Below are 23290 nucleotides of genomic sequence, written 5' to 3' on the forward strand. Positions count from 1 at the left end.
ACTTCTAATTCCCCAACTGTCACCAAATCACCTGCACGAAACAAGAATCTAATTTGTTAAGCTGGCATGTCTGCAGATGGAAGATCGATCTTCTCTGTAGATTTCTCTAATTGAGTGAATATAGACGCCCGGAATTAGCTGCACTCGGGCTGCAGGGAGGGGACAAGGGACAGGGAAGGGGGGCGCGGAGGGGAAAGAGGGGGGAAGAGAGAAGAGAGGGGAAGGGGGGGGGAAGGAAGGCGGGAGACGTGGGATCAGAGGGGAAGAGGGAGAGTGGAAAGGATGAAAGGAGCGGATGAAAAAAGAGGAGATAGAGACAGGAAGGAAGAACAGCGCCAAGTGGGGGGAAAAAAGAAAGCAAGAACGGAGGGAAAGCCGAGGGCAGAGAAAAATCCTACTTGCGGATGGCTAATTACCTATAGAATCCTGTCTCCCTCCCCATCTCACCCAGCCAAGTGTGAGCCGAAGTGACCGGAGAAGCCAAGCCCCTTGGCATTCTTAACCCGAGACCAACTACTTAGGAAAAGAGAAAGGTTGCCACGGAGGAGCTGGGGCCGGGGCGTGGGGGTGGAGTGAGGAGCGGTGTACACTGGCTTCTGGAAGAAATGGCTTACAGGATTACATTTGTTTTTCTTGTGATTTTATTAAAAGTCACTCCTCATCTCCAGAATGCGTGAAAATATCTACTTTCCACTCAGATACACCGCATTAACTTGTTGGAGGCAAATTTGTTTGTTTGTCTATTTTATTTATTTGCTACATAAGATTGATGCAGTCTTATTAGCGCTATATCTAGTTATAGAAAGAGTAGGGATGAGACTTTTTTCTTTTGATTCCAATTACTAGCCTTGTCACCTAGCTGAATAACTGATATATGATTATTTATCCTAAGTAAATAGAAATAAGAAAAGCAACGAACTTAACACACGAAGCAAAATCTGTATTCCACTTATTATAGTCCATGTGGCTAATTGGGCCCGTTAAAACTACACGGCCAAAGGGAAGTTAGAGAAACCAGTACAGTCACAGGGCAGATGTGAGTCCTCATTGTCTGGTGTGCTCGTTTCTGCATTGAGGGCCTGGAGTTGTCAGAAGAGAAAGACCAGAGAAAGAAACAAGCCAAGGTCTGGTGGCTGCGCCCATGAAGAGTCACGCCGGTGACTGTCTGCTTGTGGTTTGCAAAAGCAAACGTGTGAAAAAAAAAAATGTTCAAAGAGAAACTATCATCTGTCCGTCCACCCACCATCCACCTATCTCTTCCTGCATTGCCCAAAGCTCCTGGGTTATGGCATTAGTTTGCGACCGATTTCTTGCTTCTGAGCACCACTGGCAAGCCCCAGCCTTGCAGGTGACCAAGCAATGGACCTGCAATGCACTGCTTTCAAAAGCGCTCACACAAGTACACAAGGTCATGCATAAAGCTCTGTGTTGGGAGAAGAAAGTGGGGGGGGGGAGGTTGGGAGCTTGGCCTGTTGTCAATTGTTGTTTTGTTTTGTTTCTCCCCCCCCCGCCTGCAAACCCCCCCCCCCTTAGGCTGCGTCGGTTCTGTGTGGACACAATACAGGCTAAATGCATCTGCACCTCAAGTCCCTCAGCTCCCGGGCCAGGGGCATCTGGAGGTTCGGGCTAGGCCCACGCCGGTTTGACTAAGAGTTACAGATGCTTATCTTGCCCTGGAGAGCCCCCGCCGGAAGAGGAGGGCGCTTTCGCAGTGGACCGGCAGGAGCATTCAGCCGCGTCTTCTTCCAGTTCTCTCAAGCAGAGGAGTGTGGAAGCACCCGGCACGCCTTTGTAGAGACTTGGCTCTCTCAGCTCTCCTTTCCACTCACCCACTCCCACAAACAAGCCATCCCTGGAGCAGTCCGAATGTCCAGGATGGCCATATGTAATTTAAGGACCCTTATCAGGACAGGGTGGACACTGAGGGTTGGGGAGCACCAGTTCTGGCGCCTAAGGTTGGTCTGGGAGAAGAAATCCTGGTCACCATTGTTGCAAACGGTTTGGCCTCCCGAGTCCGTCCCCCCCCAAACCCCCCCCCCCCCGCCCGCCCGCCCGCGCACCCCCTCCCCGCCCTTAGTCTTTTCTTCTGCTCTGAAGTGGGCCTGAGCAACTCGATCTGATGTACAGTTGCTTTTGGGTTACTGCTTATCTGGAAAAGTAAACAGGACTGTTCAAGTCACTTGATTTGTTTTCAGTAAGCAAATAATACCCCAAAGCCTGGCTGTAATTTACCACGAATTAAAATTGATTCTTTTCATCAGGCAAGAAAATAGGAAAATGTGAGATCGTTAATTATTGAGGGAGGCGCTTCTCATTAAAGGGAACAATGTTACAATTCAGCATCTAATAGCAGGAATGTGAATAATAACGCGCCATATTTCAGCCCACTGTCTACACAGAAAAGAGCCGTTTACAAACAACGCAAGCAGCTGAAAGTTACATTTAATAAACACCCGAGATTTCTGTAAGTGGAAAAAGCAATTAGGGCTCTGGGCACACTACCCAATTCTTCCTGGAGCACCCTCTATATATTTTTATTCTCCCTGTCTCTGTCTGTACAAAGGATTTGCAATGGTAGCAGAAACACAATTAGAGAGAACATCAGAATTTCAAACCCAATCTGCATAAATTCATCTTTGGGGCTTGTTGCGGGCTCATCCCACCTCCTATTACAGCCACACCTTATTTCTAAGTCTTGCTCCAAAACTGGATGCCAAACATAATGTGGCATTGTTTGTAGAGCGGATATAGTTGTAATTTACATAGCTATAAGGTTTTGTTTGTTTGTTTTTTAAAGAAACATCCCTCTCCCAAAGTCGTCTTTGGACAGAGATACCAAGTTCTGCTCGGTCTGGGCACTCTTGCATCAGGAGCTAGAAGCCGGTTCCCTGGTCTTTAAAGGCTCTTTGTGCTTCCTTAAAAAGGAGGAAGGGAGGAGGGTAGAAGAAGAAGAAAAAAGATTTCCCTGTGCATCGTCCCTTGGCAGGCTCTTGTACAAAATTCAATCTCTATTTTTTATGAGAAGTAAACTGTCTAAATAAATTTTATTAGGGGCAACCAATATATTTTCTGGTCGTTCCCTTTGTTCCACTTCTACGTGTGTGTAACAATCTAAAACCTATTTATTGAGGAAAAATCACTGGATCCGTCATAGAAAATCCTTTTACTTTGCTTTGAAGTGATTTCTGAAGACATTCTTGTCATTCCGAAGATTTGGGGGCCATTGCGCTAAAGCCTCGCCTTGTTAGGGACTTCAGTTCCCATGATCATGTGGGAAATGCTTTGAATTATCAACAGCAATGGGCCTGACCGGCACTTTCCCGGCTGCCCCAGGAACGTGAGAAGATGACGGGGAATAAAACTCTGGTAAATACATCTCAGGCGCTGCCCAGGTGGATTCAGACATTGGCCAAACCGAGTTGCAAAGCGAGAACCCGGAGTGGGGGGCGAGCATTTCACACCCAGACTCTTGGCTTCCTCGCCACGCCTGCTGGCTGCCAGCTCCCGGCTCCAGCTCCAGCTTGCTCCCTCCCCACCTCAAGGTCCCCAAGCTGCCCCCTCACCCCCTCCCACCCTAAGATTTCCCTTTTTCCTTTTTTCCTCTTTGCTCCTCTCCCTCCCTCCTCTCTGAGGTGCTTATGCTCTGAAGTCTTGGAAGAAATGATTTAGTTTGTTTATACTGCTATAAAAATCAAGACCAATAGAAAAGTCATAAAATGAAGCGGGCTATCAATCACGCCGCAACATTGTTATTCAGTGGTTACTAACAGAGATGGATAATCCTTTGATTTTGTCCCATTGTTATTACTCTGATGTGTCTTCACATTAACTATTACACATTTATTTATCGACCTGAAAGATACAACAAAACAGAATATACGAGCGAGTGCGTGTGGCAGGACGCGAGGCACCGACGGCGGCAGATGCAGGGCTGCTGCGGGACCCGGACATGGGCGCGTGTGAGCACACAAACACACTTGTAGGCTCGAGGCCCCGTTCTCTTCCCCGGTGACCTCTCAAGCCTCTCACTTAAAGCAGCGGGGTCCCGAAGCACCGGACTCCTCAGACTCTTCTACGCTTGCAGGGTCCCGCTTCCCGATTGCTTCTTTAGCCGCTTGTCAGGCTTTCAGGCCTGAATACCCAGAAACCCCCACCCTGGTGGTTCGAAACCCAGGGCCAGCCCCAGGTGCATGCTCAAGTGCCAGATCCTGAGCGCACAGCCCCGCCCTGGGCCGCTGAACTGTCCACGCTCGCTGCTGCGCACCCGCTGGAGTTGTCAAATTTGGGGGTTTGGGTAGAGAAAAACCAAGCTGCCATCAGATGGGGCTCAGTCCCAGGCAAAGCCGTTCTGCATAGGGCACCAGGCGCCTGCCGAAAGCCCTCGAGGCTCGCAGGCTTGCTGCAGGCGCCTGGGCTCCGCCTAGCGCGCATCCCGGGCTTCGGCCCCAGCTCCAGCTAGGCCGCCTCGGTACCCGCTGCTGCTGCTGCGGCTGCAGCCTCACCGAGTCCGGAGCTTCCGGGTAAGCGGTGTCCCGTGCTCCAAGACACAGACAAAACCGAAACCCTGCACTCACAAGCATGTCTGCACCAGTGCGGACGTGCACGCTCGTGTATGTGTGTGTGTGTGTGTGTGTGTGTGTGTGTGTGTGTGTACCGCAGGACTTAGAAAAGGGCTGAGGAAGAGAAGGCGGAAACAAAACTGCTCCAGAGTTGCTTCGCCGCGTCCTTTGTCTCCTTCCTCTTCCCTGTCACACACGCGCGGTAAAGGACACACACACACACACACACACACACACACACACACACACACTCACATCTGCTCTCAGGCAGCAGTTCCAATGTTTTGTGTAAGTCAATTGGACGACGAACAAAAAAAGCCATTTGTTCGGTATTATTTAAAGCAGACTTCAGAGGGCCACCCTTTTGTGGGAGCTTTATTTGCACTAAATGAATAACCTTAATTGCATCACTCTCGAATTAAAAATCAATGTTAATCAAGTTGGGAGTAGTAAATATCAGTTTTCATTTTGCTTTGGGTAGAGGGCATTTTTCTTGTGTTGCAAATAAAAATACAAGTCAAATAACTTTAAAGGGGCATCATGTTCTGCTGCAAATACAATTGAAACGGATTGTTTGGGAGCAGATCAGAAACGGTACAGAATTTTGCACTTAATTTCCTCAGTTATCATTTACAATAAGAACCTCTGGGCTTGACAGCCAAGTCTAAACAGTAGTAAATTAGTACAAATTTATACTGATTTTACTCTAATAATCGTAATAAAAGCTTATAGATTTGGCACTAATTACATAAATGCCTAATGATCTTGAAAATTACTCTGGTTAGAAATATATTACTAATCTAAACTTTGTTGTTGGCTGGCTCTGAAAAATCAGGACATTAGCAATGGCTCGCTTCCCTTGTGCAAGAACACTTTAAACTGCTCAAGTAGTTTAACGTATCCAAGAGGAAAAGAAAGAGCGTTTAACTTTGTTTATCGCCTTAAGTGGCTTTGGTAGCCTAACTGAACTTCGAAACTTTGACCGAGGCAGGTTGGGAACCCAGGTGAGACTTGAAGGCCCATGGGGCAGGGGATCCTAGAACGCAGCTTCTGGAGGTTTGGAGGAGGGCACACTTCATGAAGCACACCCCCTCCCCCCGCAAAAAAAAAAAAAAGCGGACAGGGGACCCTGGCAGAGTAAGGAGAACCAACTTCCTCTCTACTCTCCAGGCCCGAGGTGGGATTGGGACTCAGTAGGCCCCGGGGCCCAGCTGAGGAGTCTGGATCCCTAGCCAGCCTGTAGAGCAGTGGCGAAATGTAGGGTGGCTCTCTAGGCCAGAGCTCGCCCGCCTGGCGTGGTCCAGTGTCGCCTAGCTGGCACTGGCGGGGTGGGGGTGGGGGTGGGGGGGGTGAGACCCTTAGGTCACGCGGAGGTCATGCCCTGCTCCCGTGTCTGAACTGCCCGTGTTCCAGGGACATCCTAGCTCTGAAACACAGAGCTGCGCAGCGAGCAAGACAGGACGAGGCAAGGGAAGATGTGCCTGGAGAAAATCCCAGGGAAGGACTGACCGAGGCTCGGCCCGGAGGCCCCGGGCGAGGCCAAGGTGGCCGCTGCTTGCTTTAGCGGCTGCTGGAGGCTGGAGCTGCCTGGGCTGCGGCCGCCGCCTCCTCCCGGCAGGCGCAGGCGGGCGGGCGGGCGGAGTGGGGGACTCTCCGGGCGCTGACATTTGCAGGCCGCCCTCCTGATTGGTCCCCTCGCCGAGCTGCTCACGGGTTCATTCAACTGTTAAGCACCTCCCCGTCTCTCTAAAGGACATTATAATGCAAGAAGCCCCCTTTTTAACCACAAACCGAATTTTCTTTCATTTAGGTGATCTATATATATCTATATCGTATAGCTTATAGCTTATATCTATTTTAAATAACTTAAAGCCGCTAAAATTTGGGGGGGAACAGCTTTCGCCCTGGAGCGGTGCGCGATGCTGTCTCACGCCGACCTCCTGGACGCCAGGCTAGGTGAGTGAGCGCCTCTCACCCGGGCAGCCAGGAGAAGCCGGGGCAGGAAATTGTCAATTTGTTCCTTATTTTACCTTAATGCGCCCTAAATGGACTAATTTCTTTAAAAGTAATTGTGCTGTATTAAAGTTTAATTTGATTTAACGTCGTCTTTAAAAAAAATCTATGGAATATGTAGATCCCAAAACAAAAAGGAGTTGGGGATGCTTGGACTTTTTGTTTTTCTTATTTTTTCCTTCCTCTCTCCCCTTAATTTTTTTTTAAAGGAGTTCTAGTCAGTGATAATTTGTTTGGAGGTGTTTCTTCCTTTTTTCTCTTGTTTGCTTTGATTTGGAATTTCCTTCATCTCTCTTTTTTTCTTTTCTATCACCTCCTCCTCTAAGTGTGGTTAGATTTGTTTTCTTAAAAAAAGAAAAGAAAAAAAAACTGGCCTGAAGGAGAAATAGCTAGATGAAGGTGGATTTGCTAAATGCTTTGGTTGAGAAAGCCCAACTGATCCTCCAGGCATCCTGCCTTCTGCAAGGGACTCGGTGTTGCCAATGACTGCGAGAGACGAGCCGTTTATTTCTCGGGAGAGAAAAGTTGAATTCTCTGAAGTTTGATTCACTGTTATGGCTATAGAGTTTACTTTCTTTAAAACTATCTGGGTTATCGGGTTCTGGGTTTCCGGCTTGGGAAGCTTTAGTGATGGATGTGACTCCATTTCCCAAACACCTTCTCTGATTTGAGGGGGAGGCGGAGCTGATTTGGGTTTATTTTGAGGGGTAGAAGGCTTGGAGACATTCATCTTCCCGAAAGTCAGAGGGAATCGGCCAGAATTCATTAGCGCCTGGGGCCGCCTCCGAGGAATCGCTCTCGATTTCCTTTCTCTCCCGCATCCCCCGTCCGAGACTTTGCTCAAGGTTTCCTGGGACACGGGGGATGCAGTGGATGAAAGGACTCCGGGCTTGTTTTACTGCCGGGCCTGGGAGTGTTTGTGTGTGGGAGACACGAAAGCCGGAGCTGTGAACCGCCGGAGCCGGCGGTGGAGAGAAGGGGAAGGCCAGGAGATGTTATTTCAACCTAGCTGTCCGAAGCCTGGGAAACCCGGCTGAGGACCAGGCGGTTTCCGCTGCAGGGCGAGCGAGCGTGGGCACGGAGGGAGCGGTGGATGGGGCTGAAGCCGAGCCGCTCAGGGAAGACGCCCCGCTCCTGACATCGCCCAGGAAAGTAGTGACCGAGATCCCCTTCCCTCCTCCTCAGGTATGAAAGATGCCGCCGAGCTTCTGGGCCACCGGGAGGCGGTGAAGTGCAGGCTGGGCGTGGGGGGCTCTGACCCTGGGGGCCATCCGGGGGACCTGGCGCCCAGCTCCGACCCCGTCGAAGGAGCCACCCTGCTGCCGGGCGAGGACATCACCACGGTGGGCTCTACTCCCGCTTCGCTGGCGGTGAGCGCCAAAGACCCGGACAAGCAGCCGGGGCCCCAGGGCGGCCCCAACCCCAGCCAAGCCGGCCAGCAGCAGGGCCAACAGAAACAGAAGCGCCACCGGACACGCTTCACCCCAGCGCAGCTCAACGAGTTGGAGAGGAGCTTCGCCAAGACCCACTACCCCGACATCTTCATGCGGGAGGAGCTGGCGCTGCGCATCGGGCTGACCGAGTCGCGAGTGCAGGTACACCCGGGCTTGGGCTCAGGGGAGGAAGGCCAGGAGGGACGGGAGGACCCGGACACTGGCAGCCAGGTGTTCTGCCGGGCTGCGCTCCCGGGCTGTGCACTTCCTGGGTAGGATGAGCTCTTTCTCTGTCCAAACACGGGTGAGGATGATCGACAGGCCCCAGTGGACTTCCTCCATTGTAGCCACATCCACACCACCCCCCACCAACTCCCTAAAAAACAAAAACAAAACACAAGCCCAGCGTTCTGGGGCTGCGGGGTTCAAAGCTCTCCTCCAGAGAAGGGAGCCTCCTCGTCTCCCCAGCAGCTAAGCCCAGCGCTCACCTTGCTCCAGTTCTCACTATTGACAAGCGCTTCATTACCCCGTAATGAGTTTCTATTACGAATTTGGATAAATGAGGGAAATGTCACAATTTTACAGAAAACAGCAAAGAGGGGAATTACTCTGAAACGGGTGCTTTTAATAGAGGGGTGGCATACTCAAACTTCCAAATGTGGTTTTATTCTCTTAAATACCACCCTCTCATCTTTCAAGCAAAATACCCCCAGCTTTATTGTTTTCAAAGGCTTTTGGCTTGGTCTACAAGGTCTCTGGGACTGGCCCAAAATACTACTACACCACCTATGAACTCCGGGTTTTTAATTTTAATAAAATAATTGAGATTCCCCTAAGGATGAAGGCAGGAACTGAGCACTGTCTGACTGGGATATCTGACCCGAAGAAGGAACTTTTCAGGCCAGAAAGATTAACCTGCAAAAGAGAAAATAGTTATTGTGTCCTTATTTTTATCCAGCCACCCTCCAAGGTGTAATTATACAGAACCTAGGAAATGTCACTTGTACCTCTTCTGAAAATTGGGGGGGGGGAGTATAAGATTAATGAATCCCAAATTCCTTCTTTTCTTTTTTCTTTTCAAAAGACTGACGTACACTATTTCATAGGCCGGCGGTTGAATGAAACCTTGCTCTTACCCTTGAGCTATCCACGGTGCTGAAAACATTTCGTTGCTACTTTGGACATTTTTATTTTCTGTCCAGTATCCTGGGTGCTAAATTGACTAATTTGCTAAGCCAGTGCTACCTGATTTTGTAAATTAACTTTAAGAACTTCAGTTAGTTTACATTTGATTGACCAGGAAATCAGAATTTGTTTCCATTTGGCATTTTGTAGATCGTCTAAACAGGAATACGTACTTTTGTTCTAATAAGAAACAAATATCACCAGGGACTTAAAATAGTCAAATTAACAGATAAATATTCACAATGATTAAGATCTTTATTTAACACAAATATTCGTGTTTATTAGTAAACTCTGAAAAGCTTGAACAATGGGGCACAGACATTACACATATGAAGAGTACTAATGACATTGTTCAGGTATATTACTGTTCTGTAAATTTTCACCTTACACTCCCTTTTAAGTATGGGTTCAAACTGTTATAGAAATATGCAATCTCAACACATGCCAATGATTATACTTGATTTTAGGCTCAATGTCGGAGAATAAAAGTTCACAAATTCACTTTTTGTCCTCAAGAGAAATCTTAGCTATTAATTTTTGTTTTAAAGAGCGCAGTGCTGGTCTTAACCTAGACATGTTGGTAATTAGTTCAAATTAAAATAGAACTTAGAATCACAAATAAAATATAATTGGACGGCTGATTTTATGAAAAAAGAAAATGAGGTCTATTAAACTTTATTAGGTCTTCCAAAGGTTAATGGCAGTGATTCTTTTAATAGAAAAAGTTATAAATGAAATAAAATATACACTGTGTAGTAGCTATTTTCAAAAAGTACACAAAAGAATATGCAAGAGGAAAGAGACAAATTATGTTAATTGTTCTGGCATAATATTCAACCAAAGATAATAGCTTGAGCCTACTGATAGAAACAATTTAATAGAATGGCAATTTCAATATTTTTTAAAAATAATGTTTCATAGTTTAAAAAGTAATCAGATCAACATAACCTTCTTAATTAACATTTCAAAATGATTAACATTATGTAACGTAATGCAAAAATAATTTATGGAAAATGTATTTACTTCACAATTCACTGTACCACTGCTCCTTGACCAAATTCAAATTAAATAGTAATTGGTTTACATTCTTATATGATGAGCGCTTCATACTTTTCTTTATAGTTAACAGATTGCCACACATTCTTTCCAGGATGGGGGCCACCGCACTGATTAAAAATAATCTAAACACTTAACTCTTTGCAACTGTATGTTTTCAAAGATGCTTTTTGTTTTAGACTAAATTACCCCATATACTTATTTTTTTGTCTTTATCTGGACTACATCACACTTTGAAGTATTTACTAAAGCACCTCTCCTCACATGGAGGCCAATTCTGTGTATGATATTGCTCCCCTTTTCTGGCTAGTGTAATAAAACCATTCCTTTTATAGCATGCCATTATTAGAAACCAATTTCAGAATTATTTATAACCTGGAATGGCTTATTAAGCAGCAATGCGAGAATCATGCAAATTATGCGATCAAATGCAATATAATAAGCATAATCATTAGTCTCTAGCACGGATTAATTAACTTTCAATATTTTATTTACATAAAAACCAAATCAGTGAAATAACTTCTGCACAGTCAGGCTTGCCTTTCAATATTTTATACGAACAAAAATAATGTGCTGTAATTCCATTGACCGTGTCCCCCAGAATGGCCCTGTCACCTGCCACATCTTAATAGGGGGACAAGCTGAGAGTATTTTCTAGTTTTCTAATGGAATGAGAAATTGCATTTTCTTCCTCTCCCAGCACTATTAAAGTGTAATGAATTCGGCCCAGAGTTCACGGCTGGCTGATCGAAATGAACCTGAGATCTAGGCTTTAATACAGCGCCCCAGATTTCCTCCGAAATCTTCACATTAATCATTTGCTGGATTCCAATGAGGTCTTCATAAAGCATTTGCTTCAAGTGTGTGTGGGAGTAATATTCTTTCTTTCTCCCCTTCTTTCTCAATTCTCGAGCCATTTGTAGCTGGAGAATTAAACGGGCTATATATTTTAAAATACATTTACAGTATGTCTATATTACTGTAACAGCAGATATCATGAAAGTGGGTTTTTAGATTCCAACCTCCATTAGATTCTCACTGTTGTATTAAGCATTTTCTGAGGAGAGCTGCATTTCAAACAGAGTACAAAGTTGGATCTGTGGTTAATATATTTCCAGGAGTTGTCATCTGTGCGTTCTGAAAATCTCCCTTAGGTTTTGCCTGCATTTTAACCCGTCATGCTCTAGTTTTCAAGTGGAAACATTCACATTTTAAAAACATATGCATCATAGCTTGGAATGGAGGTGCTCAGAGTCCATGCCGAGTTTCCCCCCTTGAATCTCAGTAAACCATGAAACATAAAAAAATTTGTAGCCATCATTTGACTACTAACCCTCAAACATAATTGAGCATGGTTTTTCGATTATTCCTCTAGTCTTTAGTCCTTTAGCGGTGGTTCTTTTCCTTATGTGCATGAGCAGACTCTGGGTTCAGAAGTTTTTTTTTTTGTTTTTTGTTTTTGTTTTTGTTTTTGTTTTCTGGCAGCAATGTTTGCTCTTGAAATTCTGCTGGGCAGTTTGGCTTTTTTTTTTTCTTTCTCTTTTTCCCTTCTTGCTCCACCCCTTCTCCAAGTTACCACCTCCAAAACACTGACCCTTTAGGACTGACTAGCTCTTGAGAGTGTTAGGAATTGATCTTGACTCTCTGTTTCAACATGTTCCTGGGAGGCTGCACGTGAACTGGGTGAATGTTTTGGACATGGACAAGTGTCAGTCAAGGGTGTATCCCCAAACTAGTGTCGGGTGACTGCTGCAGAGGGTCTTTGGGACATTAGGTCTCCCCACTTTCTTTCCACCTAAGGCCAAAGGCTGCTTAACAGCTCAATCCGGCCACATTGATCCCATCACCACCATCAAGGGCCCTGCAGCCTCATTAATCCCTGTACCATCAGCTCAAGAGGTGCAGCATACTTATCCCTTATCCGTCACCAACACTGGGTTAAGCAGAGTTGTGGGAGATGGTGTATAAACTAGAGAAAGATAAATCGGTGAGCAAAGTCTCAGGTAAGACAGGAAGACAAGGGTGGACTCAGAATTCTAACCTGCAAAGCTAGAGTAAACCAGGAGGACGCCTGCTCACACAGCTACAAATTCTTGGTTTACCAAGAACGAAAGCCAATGAGTCCATATTCCTGACACTTCAGCTTGGGAAGCAAATACGACACAGATCAGATGACCAGATAAATCACTTTTGGGGCCACAAAAATGGAGAGCAGGTTGTGTTGGCCAAATTCTAACAGGACTAGTCAAATCTGATCTCAGTCCCACACCATTCTATATTTAGTATCAGTAGTCATCCGGCTAACTAGATTTTAAACAGAAAGCCTGCTAAGTAAGCGTACCGAAACCCCTTTCTCCTTAAAGATAAAATTCAGATAGGTGGACGTGGGAAATTATCAAGGTCACATAGGTTGTCTATTATTTTATTCAGAGGAATTTTCGCTCTGTGATAGTGAATTTCACATTTGTGGGCACATTTGCCTGGTAGGTGCTGAAATTCCTGGGCCACAATCAGGGGGGGGAAAAAAAGAGGAGACTTGTTTGAGGTATATTTTACTAAACAGTATTTCCTAGATTAAAAAAGAAAGATATGTCCATTGTCCCAGCAAATTTAAATTTGCATTATGACCAGTGCGTTTTAAAGTTGACCTCCTTTCCTTTGTATTGGCCAGAAAATTTGCTTTAGTTTATAGTATGAGAGGTGTGTTGGTGTGTGTGTGTGTGTGTGTGTGTGTGTGTGTGTGTAACTTGCAGGCCTTAGAGGACATGTTATTAGGGATCTGAGGTAAGTTACTTGGAGGCATAGATCGAAGACCCAGGGGTTCAGGACTGTGGCAGCAAGTTCCAGCACACTCGCACTGCAGACAAAGGTGCCCTCAGAGTGTTTTGGGAGTGAGATGGGGAGGAGCATTATGGCAGTTCCACCAAGCACTGAGGGAGGAATCAGAAATCAAGGTGGCAAGAAACAACCCCGCAGCTCAGTGGCTCACTTTGCCACACGGGTCACTATATTAACCTCTCTGCTCTGTCAACCGTGATGTTAGGGGGTTTCCTTTGTCTTTCGATTTTGAAACTGTTTATGTCATTCGTGGCCTTTCATCAATTTCCAAATTTCCAGTGTTTCTGAAAATTCTATACCCCATCAGTGCTATAAGACATGCTATTAAGCCGCATGGGTACTCATGTTTATCTTCATTTGTACACCTGTGGGTCGAGCCTTGACACATGCCTGCCTGCAGACTGGTGCGTCTGTACAATGCACAGGCTGTGCCAGAGTGCAGGGGGTGGTGGTGGACGCTGCACACGGTGGTTATGTGGGGTGCTGTTTGCTCGGTGCGTTCCGCGCCAGTGGGCACCGCGACTCGAGAGCGCCGGAGTCTGCGGCTTGGTGGCGGCTAAGGGGCGTCCGTCGTCGTTCGGCGGAGGCGGAGAACCCCGAGCTCGCTCTGGGCGTGGGGGGCGTGTCGAGCCCGGAGCCTCGGCTCAGCCAGGCGCTGAGTGACGGTAAGAAGCCGGGCTTTCGGGACTCAAACTAAGCCACCCGGGTCGCTAACCTCGCCGGATCTTGTCTCTCTCCCCCCACCCCCCACCCCCACCCCGGCCCGCACCCCCCCTCCCCCGGCCCGCTGCAGGTCTGGTTCCAGAATCGCCGCGCCAAGTGGAAGAAGCGCAAGAAGACCACCAACGTGTTCCGCGCGCCCGGCACGCTGCTGCCCACGCCGGGCTTGCCCCAGTTCCCGTCGGCCGCCGCCGCCGCCGCCGCCGCCATGGGCGACAGCCTGTGCTCTTTCCACGCCAACGACACCCGCTGGGCGGCGGCCGCGATGCCCGGCGTGTCCCAGCTGCCGCTGCCGCCCGCGCTCGGCCGCCAGCAGGCCATGGCTCAGTCGCTGTCCCAGTGTAGCCTGGCGGCGGGGCCCCCGCCCAACTCCATGGGTCTGTCCAACAGCCTGGCGGGCTCCAACGGCGCGGGGCTGCAGTCGCACCTCTACCAGCCCGCCTTCCCCGGCATGGTGCCCGCCTCCCTCCCCGGCCCCAGCAACGTCTCCGGCTCGCCCCAGCTCTGCAGCTCTCCGGACAGCAGCGACGTGTGGCGGGGCACGAGCATCGCGTCCCTGCGCCGCAAGGCGCTCGAGCACACAGTCTCCATGAGCTTCACCTAATGCCGCTGCGCGCAGCCCGCTCCGCCCCGGGCGCCCTCCTCCTCCTCCTCTTCCTCCTCCTCCTTCTCCCCTAACCCCCCCTCCATCCACCCACACCCCCGGCCGCGCGCGCCGGGCTCCCAGCTCCCCCGCCCGGTGTCCCCGGTCCTCCCCGAGCCCCAGCGAGGCCGCCACCCGAGTTTCCCACTTCCCATCCCATCCCGCCCGGCTCCCCTAGCCCAGCGCTGCCCGCCGCGCCCCCCAGGCTCCCGCTCGCCCAGGTCGTGCTCGCACCCTCCTCCCGGCCTCGGCCTGGCTTGGCGGCGTACCCCCGGGCCACACTTTGGTCACGACACTCCTCCTCCCCGTCCCCCACGACCCCGCCTCGCCCGCGCCTCCCTTCGGGCTCCTTCTCTCCCCAGCTCCTCGCACCCTTGCACCCGCGCCCGGCAGAAAGCATCCTTCCCGCCATTTTACTTACCAGGGAGTCGACTCAGGATCTGAAATCAGACACCAATGGACTGGTTTGTGGGCAGAAACACACACACACACACACACACACACACACACACACACACACACACACACGCACACGCGCACACACACCATAGCTCACGCTCAGACACTCCACGCGCGCGCGTATATACACACACGTGCACATACACATACACGCGCACACGCGCGCACACACACAGAGTGCATCTTGGTCACACAACGGACGTGTTCAAGGCACAGCACAACGTTAGGGATTTTTGTCTTAAAGGTGGACAAGCATCTGCAACCAACCGCCGCCTCATCTGAGGGCCCAACTGATGTAATTTGATTTAGCCCCTGTATTTTTTCTCCGAACCCCTCGTTTTCTTTCCCGGACCACCACCCTACCCTGTCTACCCAGGCACGTCCATGCAACCCTCTATTGGCTTGCAAAAAGACCGCTTTCGTTATAGCTCGGTTTTTTTTTTTTTCTTTTCTTAAGCACACATGTGTGAGGGTATAGAAGGGAAGGCTTCTCAGGAGGAACAATGCCAGAGGATTGGGTGGCTGGAGCAGACTGAAGCAGTCACGAAGGAAGAGGTGATCTTTCCCACTTTGATAGGCCTTTATAGGAAGGACAAAACACACACGTAAGGGATTTTTTTTTTTTCCTTTTGTAAAAGCAGAAGCCACATGTCTTTTCTAGATCCTTCAGGACTGGTGTTCGTTTGCTTCCTTTTCTGTTTCTCTCTTCTCGCTGCTCCGTGCCCTTGGTTGTTTTCGTGGTCGTCCTCTCGCGTCCTTCGTGCCCGCCCGCCCGCCCGCCCCTCGGCCTCCCGCCGGCCGCCGGTGGGTGCAGGCGGACATCTACAACCCTGCAACTTTGTACAGAGAAACACAATCAGCTCTTTCTGCATGTGCTGGTCAAATTCCAAACCCAGAGAACAGAAGCGCTTTCTAAGAATGAACAAACGTGAAATAGGATGTTTTGTGTAGATAAAGCATTCTTGTTACATACTGGTCAATTTGTGATATGTTTTAACTTACTGTCTGTGCTTATTTATGGAATTTGCTTTTCTTAATAAATGTTTGAGCTAATAATATAAAGCATATTATTTGACTTTTCCCGGACAAGTTTATATCAAGTTAAATGTAAATGGTTTAAAAAAAAAATAAAATCATTTTCAGTATGTGATACAGAGGACGATGGGTTTTGGTGTAACTTGGCCCGGCAGGAGGGGAGGAATCCCAGCTGGTGCGGTGGTGGTTGGGGTGCCCGGGCCCTTCGCCCCTGCAGAGACTTGGGTTTACTTTTCTGGGCTGCACCGTGAGGCCTCCCCAGCCACGCTGCCCGCTGTGCAGCAGCAGACACCGCGGGGCGCCCCTGCAAGCCCTGGCCGGCTGGAAGTGCGGGAAGCCCGGCCTGGAGCGGTCCACGCGAGCTCGGAGTCTCGCGAGGCTCTGGGCCGAGCGCTGGGCCCCGGGCCGGGCGGGAGGGCTGCACGGGGTCGCGAGTGGAGCGGCTTCCTCGGCGGCGACTGGGTCGGTGGGACGGTGGCGCGGAGGGCGCCCCTCGCGGCCTGGGCCTGCAGGCGCGCCCGAGGGGCGGGCGGAGGGCAGGAGGAGGCCGCGGTGGAGACGCCTGGGCCTGGAGAGCCCGGAGCTCGGCCACCGCCCAAGGTCGCGCCTGGGCCGGGCGAGCGTGGGCGCAGCTCCCCGAGGGCATTGAGGGCATAAGGGCCGCGGGTGTCCCCGTGCTAAGCTCCGCTCCCAGCATCCCGGACAGCCCTCACCAGGGCAGACGATGCCTGGCTGCTCCCCCGGGGCATCCCCCTGCCGGTCTGCTCCGGTTTTCCCTGCGTCCATGCTCCATGCCAGCTAACCTCGAAGTGAGCCACGTGCTCCGGGAGTGCTCCCTCCAGGCGTGGTGGACATGGCTGTTTCTGCCATAGTCTGCCCGGGAAGGTCGCCGGGCGGCGGCGTGTTTTAGAATCGGAGGCAAATCGATAGCACAGTCTTTGCTTTTGGAAAACTCACCAAATCAATCTGAAATCTAATGGTCGTTCTAGGCATTGAAGAGGGCACCCCCTCTCCCACGGGAGGGTTTCTCATTTGGTTGCCAGAGTGCAAACCCTAAAAGCACCCATATTCTAGATTATCATTTTCTGCCACAGGGCTAAATATGAACCTTGAGAAAACTACATGTAATCATTACTCAACCACCAGAGCACAAAGGATCGCCTTAAAGGTGAGGGCAAAGAAGAATGGTTTTCTTTGATGAAAACAAAACAAAACAACAACCATACTATTACTATTACTTAAAGGATGTTAATTAGAGGCAAGCTGGTGAGTTCACAGGATATTTCAGTTCTGTATTTTCTAAAGAAACTAACATGCTAAGAAAAAGTCGCTAATTTTTGGCTTCATATTAAAATGCAACTTTTTGTTTTGAGACAGGATCTGGATATGTAGCCCAGGCTGTCCCGGAACTTGAAGTGTTTTTCCCGCCTCTGCTTCCCGAGTGCTGGGATCACAGAGATGCACACTGTGCCAGACAAAAAAAATGGGACGGACATTCCTGTACTTTTGGAGTGTTTCCTAAAATTAAGAAGGACAGCCTTCATGTCTATAAAACATCAGGAGATGAGGACTATTTTTTTTACATGTTTTATGTTCTCCCTTGTCTTATGCTAATTCATAAAAAAAACCTTTTGGATACCATAACATCAAGTTGCCTTTAAGAGATCAGAACAAATCACCATTGATGGCTTCACCAGTGAGCACGGGAAGTTGTTTACAAGGATGCTAATTTTACAGCTTTTTTATGTTGCTATAAAGCATAACTTTATGATGTAGGGATGCAATAAAGGATGTTAAATGGAATCTTTAAAATTTGGATTTCTCAAAGGCAAGGGAAATAGGATCTTTCATTTGAAAAAAATGGGCTAACTCAGAACACTGATGAGAAGTTGCAAATCAAATGAAGTGATAGAGGTTTTCAAAGACACTTACATTTTGTAATATAGTGGCTATTTGTCAACATCAGAATGAAAGTATACAGAGTTTTTCACTTGACATGACTCTGGAATCATATTTGTTTCTATGGCAATAGTTTTTTTTTTTTTGTCTTTTGGTATTAAGAATCCTGAACATTTTAAAGTCATATGTGCTATTAGGGTAGGGGAATGCTAGCCTGGCCCAAGTGTTCAGGCTGACAGTTTAACAAAGATAAAGGCAGAGACTGAGAATCTCAATTACAAGCATGGAAGATTTTTGCCTTTTGAGGGAGAAAAAAAAAACCCAACAGGATAATATTTCATATTATTTTTACTCATTATTGAAAGTGAGCCCAACTCTAGTTTGTTAGTTATAACTAAAGTTAGTAAGGAATATAGCGCTGTGAAATATCAGAGTGCAGGTTAGATGAGTACAGCCTGCAAGATGTCCAGCCTCTGATGAGCTGTACTTTTCTGCTGAGTAGCCTGCTTGACATCTGTCTCTATATGCTAGCCAGAAAAGTCAAAGTCTATCATGACATAACTATATGATTGCTTTATTTTAATATACATATTTATCATTGTATCTTAATTTTCTTCTCCAAATTGGCACTAAGTATCCTATGTATCATGCAGGTAACGGTGTAATAATGTACTAATGATGCTGCATTTACTTTTTGTTGTTGATGGAAAGTGTATGATTTAGGAATTCAGCCTGCTAGAGATGATGTTAGAGAGTGAATCTTAAGTAGGATGCAGAACGCTTTGGGTAAATCAAGAGACTGAGAAACCTAGATCTACAGAAGAAAGAGAGATGCAGTTCTGACTCTGAGGTGATTTGTGTTTGTTGCTCTCAATGACTTTTCACCCTGAAAATGAAAATGTATTTTTAGTCTGTGTGGTAGACCCGTTGTTTTAATTTTGGGGATAAAGAAAAAACTCAGCTCACACAGATGTGTGTCCTACTTATGGCAGTGGTTAGAAAGTGGAAAGAGTGTAACGTTCCTTTACTTCCTCTCCGACAAAGGTACCCTCATCTGAGGGCATTTATGTGAAGAAATAACAGCATGGCATGGTGGAACTACTGGCTCATTAATCCTGGCATCTCCTTCCTACAGGGTTCCCTGATTAGGTAGATTCATTCATAGGGTATTTCAGAGTTTTGATTTGTCACCATTGGCTAGGTTCACTGAGTTCAGGCTAAATTGAGCCAGAAGCAATGTTTATTAGTAATTTTGTAGTACAGGCTACCCTAATAATTCAGCCCAAATATCTCATCTGAAAAATATCCATTCATTCTCGCTTCTAATTTGGGTTGCAGCTGTGTTCATAGGGAATTGAAAGAACACAAGTGATTGGGCATGTATTTTCTAAATTATTAATATGATGGCTAATAGCTGTAAACCCATCTTCATATCCAATACAGAAATTATGCTTCGTTTTAAAAAACGAAAGCAGCAACAAAGGGGAACCCCCCTGCCTGGCTTTCTGTTCTCATCAGTGCAGAGCTTTCAGTAGAGGAACTGTGGCCTATTTAGCAGAGAAGCAGAACAATGCCTTTGGGTTTTTTTCCTTTTATTGTTATGCACTATCAAAATAAAGTGTGGGTTTATAAGATTTCCCGTACAATAATAACATTAAGAAAATCCACGTGTGAGCCACACAGAGGATCTTTTCCGGTTTTGATGATGTCACAGTCTTAAGCAGGCACAGTTAGTTGTTTGTGTAGCTAAGCTGTGTCTTCCATTCTCATGGCCATACATATATCTAAGTTCTCATCTTTGAGGCCATACTGGATTTGCATTACACTTGTAGCTGCTCTCAATGCCATAATCTCACTCAGTTCTCTTCTGAAGTAACTTATAAGTACCAGGAAATACATAATTAACCTGCATGACATACTCAATATATGTTCTTTATATCTTCCATTGAAATGTCATAGGGCTTTATATGCTTTTGTTCACAGTACTTACTGAATCTACTTAAGATAAACTCAAGGTCAGACTAAAACTCTGTAGAAACCCTTAACATTTAAAAGATTATATACGATACTTACAAAATTAAAATAAAAATAGGAAACTACAAAACACAGCACAAATACTAGGATTAAGTTATTTCTAGACTTTTGTAATAATAAGATTCTGAATGAAGTCAGTGAAGCTGAACTGACCTTTTTTTTAAAAAAAAATATTCTTGTTCAATTTAATTAATTAGGCAAGATTTGTGAGAGGGTCTTACTGGCTTCAAACTTGAGACATTTTTGCCTCAGCATGCTGAGTTCTGGGATTACTGTTTTTTGTTTTTTGGTTTTTTTTTTTTGTCTTTTTTTAAATGTCATGTATTCTGCCTATTAGATATTTCAACATTTATTTTAGAAATAGTGTTTTCAGAAGATGTTTACGTCACTGTTCTCCCTTCAGTCCCTTACATTTGATTCCATGTCTGATTTATAGAACACATGATCTCACTTAAATCATGCCACACATGTAAAGTATATTCCCGTTTTTGTAAATGAAGAAATTGAGATCTATCTAAACTAAGTATTTTACCAAAGGTCACTTAGCAAGTGGCAGAGATGTTTCCTCAAGTCCAGTCTTCAGATTATTCAGCAATACAGTATATGTGACCTGTGCCCAGTCTTCAGATTATCCAGAGATACAGTGTATGTGACGTGTGGCCAGTCTTCAGATTATCCAGCGATACAGTGTATGTGACATGTGGCCCTCCCTCTCAGCAGATGTGCAGGGAAAGAAATGACCTAACATTGAAGTTAATAATTCACCCTTGTAATTTAAACAAGGGATGTGTTAGTGGGGCATGATAGCTGTAAGAAATAAGTTTCAAGAGTCCAGAAGCACCCCTTCCCTTCTGAACCTCATCTCTCTAGAGGTTAAGTCAAGATAGTCAAAGTGTGCCACACAGAAACCTCTTTGCTGTGGACAGTCTTTGTCAGTGAATGTTTGGCCGTGTGGCATGAGCTCTGGGCTGATGTGAAACTTCCAGGATCACTCCACGCTTTGTGAAAGGTGGCGTGCAGACTGAGAAGGGGAGCTCTGCCTCTGCACAGGGAGGTAGTGGACACTCTGTTCCTCGGTGTCCCAGGTCGGCTTCTCCATTGCAGGGGTTTAGAGTGGCACCTTTGGGGGTTGCTTCTGGATGACATTAAGTAGTTACAACTCAGGATAAGCCATCTCTCCCTTTCCTCTTTGCATGAGTTAAAAGTGGACGTTAGAAACATGTTGTCAATCATACATAGAAAACCTCAGCATTCGAATGAATCTTTGAAATCTTCTCATTGAGATTCCATGTCCATTGCTGTCCTTTAAAGAATTTCTCACCAAGTGGTCTTGTAGACTCTCATTAGGACAAGATGGGTATCTATTTTTGCCCTACTATAAGGAAGCTCTTTTATTAAGCCTAGTCTGCCTGAGGTCTTTGTTTATAGTCTCACCTTATTAAGGACTGTTGTATCTCTTAGTAATGGAATGAATATTTTTTAGACTTGTTAATTAGTACTTTCATAAGCTGGCATTTCACTTGGTGACTATGGTAGCATGCCTGATAGACTTCATGCCTGAGGCTCAGCATACCTACTAGCTGCTTCTTGCTCTCATAAATTCCAGTGTGAGTCAGCTAGTGAGCTGTTTGCATGTGGGGAGGGGTGGAGCCTGCTGGGGACTCCAAGTGTTTTCTTCTGTTGGTAAGAGAAAGTTAGAAAGTTGTGAACTAGCCTGAATGGTTTTGGCCCAGAAACTTCTGCAGTTGGTGCAGTGGGAACAACTCCATTGACTCTCCTGATTGTAAGAGTCTAGCAGATGTGGATACACATCACTATTTAGTGGGGGGAATTCATCTCTAATCAGTCTTATTTTCTTCATGGTAAGGACCCTCAGTTTTATCATCTAACTTTTTTTTTTTTTTTCCGAGACAGGGTTTCTCTGTGTAGCTTTGCACCTTTCCTGGAACTCACTTGGTAGCACAGGCTGGCCTTGAACTCACAGAGATCCACCTGCCTCTGCCTCCCAAGTGCTGGGATTAAAGGCATGCGCCACCACCGCCCGGCCACATCTAACGTGTTTTTTATGCTTACAAGTCAATAACAAGTTTTGTGTTTATTTACAAGGCACAAAGGTAAGGGTGCAAGAGAAGTATGTGACATCTGAGTTCTAAAGGAGTTTACCATGTGATTGGGGACACAAGACCAATATATTTAAACCTATTTTTAGTGGCAGTTTTTAATAGGTTGATCAGTCACTATGTGCTCTGATCTAATCATAAATGCAACAGGAACCCAAAGAAGCAGATCATCACCAGGGATGACTTCCTGGCAAGGCTTCCTGAAGGAGGTAAGTTTACAGGACAGCAAGGTACTGATTAGAATGTCCTTGTCCCTTGCTGGAATTCTTCTGGGTCTTATGTTTACATTTATAAAGAATGTTTTGGATGTTTATGCATATCACCACTAAATAATCTCCTATCTTCTTAAATGTGGAAACTTTAAATTTGGTCTCTAATGATCTGGGCAAGGTATGATGGGTCATGTCCTGGACTCATTTCAATAGTGATCTGTAGTCTCATACAGTGCTTGTGTGTAGGGTAACTGTTGGTGTCACAGTTCCCAGCATATCTAACTCGGTAATGATTTGTAGATGTGTGTGTGTGTGTGTGTGTGTGTGTGTGTGTGTGTGTGTGTGTTGTTGTTGTTGTTGTTATGGCTTTTTATTAACTTGACACATCTAGGAAGATAACCTTGATTGAGAAAATGTCATCATCAGATCACCCTGTAGGCAAGCCTGTGGGGCATTTTCTTGATTAATAATTGATGTGGGAGGGCCCAGCCCACTGTGGGCAATGCCACCCCTGGGAAGGTGGTCCTGGGAGAGAGCCATGAAGAACAATCCAGCAATGTTCCTTCATGGCCTCTGCTTCAGTTCTTGATTCCAGGTTTCTGCGTGGGTTTCCGTCTTGGCTTCCTTCGATGATGAACTGTGATTGGTACACATAAGCCAAATAAACCCTTCTCTCCTTGAGTTGGTTTTGAGTCATGGTCTTTATCTCAGCAATAGAAAAAAAATAGGCAGTATATATAAGCAGTTCCAAAAAAGGAAGGGAGCAGACAGAAGGGGGGGCGGGGAGAATGAGCTGTATGATAATAAAAAGTCACTCCGACAGCAAGTAACATGTTTTCATTCTCACAAAAAGAGATCATCCATAGCTTGTAGTGCACACAGTGCTCACTCCAAATAAACTAGTCACCTGTGGGAGGCTAATTACCTTTTCCAAAGGACTGGGGGACCATGTAGTATCTTAAAAAAGGTAATTTAGTAAATGGTGCCCTGGTATGTTGGAAGAGTTAATATGCCACTCTTGGAAACTCCAGTGACTAGATTGTCTCCCACAATAGAGGGAGGAGAACACACTTGCCAGGAAACC

The 23290-nt window shown here is 46.7% G+C and overlaps 1 protein-coding gene across 1 annotated transcript; it reads left to right on the forward strand.

Moving 5' to 3' along the window:
* The first annotated feature begins 6213 nt into the window (after window positions 1–6213).
* Otp (orthopedia homeobox) lies at window positions 6214–16057 on the forward strand. Its single transcript, XM_076552076.1, has 3 exons — window positions 6214–6515; window positions 7758–8167; window positions 13878–16057. Exons 1-3 carry the CDS (start codon window positions 6479–6481, stop codon window positions 14406–14408), a joined length of 978 nt encoding a protein of 325 aa, XP_076408191.1. The 5' UTR covers window positions 6214–6478; the 3' UTR covers window positions 14409–16057.
* Window positions 16058–23290: the final 7233 nt, after the last annotated feature.

Source organism: Peromyscus maniculatus, chromosome 15, assembly GCF_049852395.1.
Source record: "Peromyscus maniculatus bairdii isolate BWxNUB_F1_BW_parent chromosome 15, HU_Pman_BW_mat_3.1, whole genome shotgun sequence".
In the NCBI taxonomy this organism is placed as follows: Eukaryota; Metazoa; Chordata; class Mammalia; order Rodentia; family Cricetidae; genus Peromyscus; species Peromyscus maniculatus.

Excerpts from the sequence above, each read along its gene's own strand:
- Otp (XM_076552076.1), top strand. The coding sequence starts at position 6,479 with ATGCTGTCTCACGCCGACCTCCTGGACGCCAGGCTAG. Across the intron at positions 6,516-7,757 it reads CCTCCTGGACGCCAGGCTAG|GTATGAAAGATGCCGCCGAG; the intron begins GTGAGTGAGCGC and ends CCTCCTCCTCAG. Across the intron at positions 8,168-13,877 it reads TGACCGAGTCGCGAGTGCAG|GTCTGGTTCCAGAATCGCCG; the intron begins GTACACCCGGGC and ends GGCCCGCTGCAG.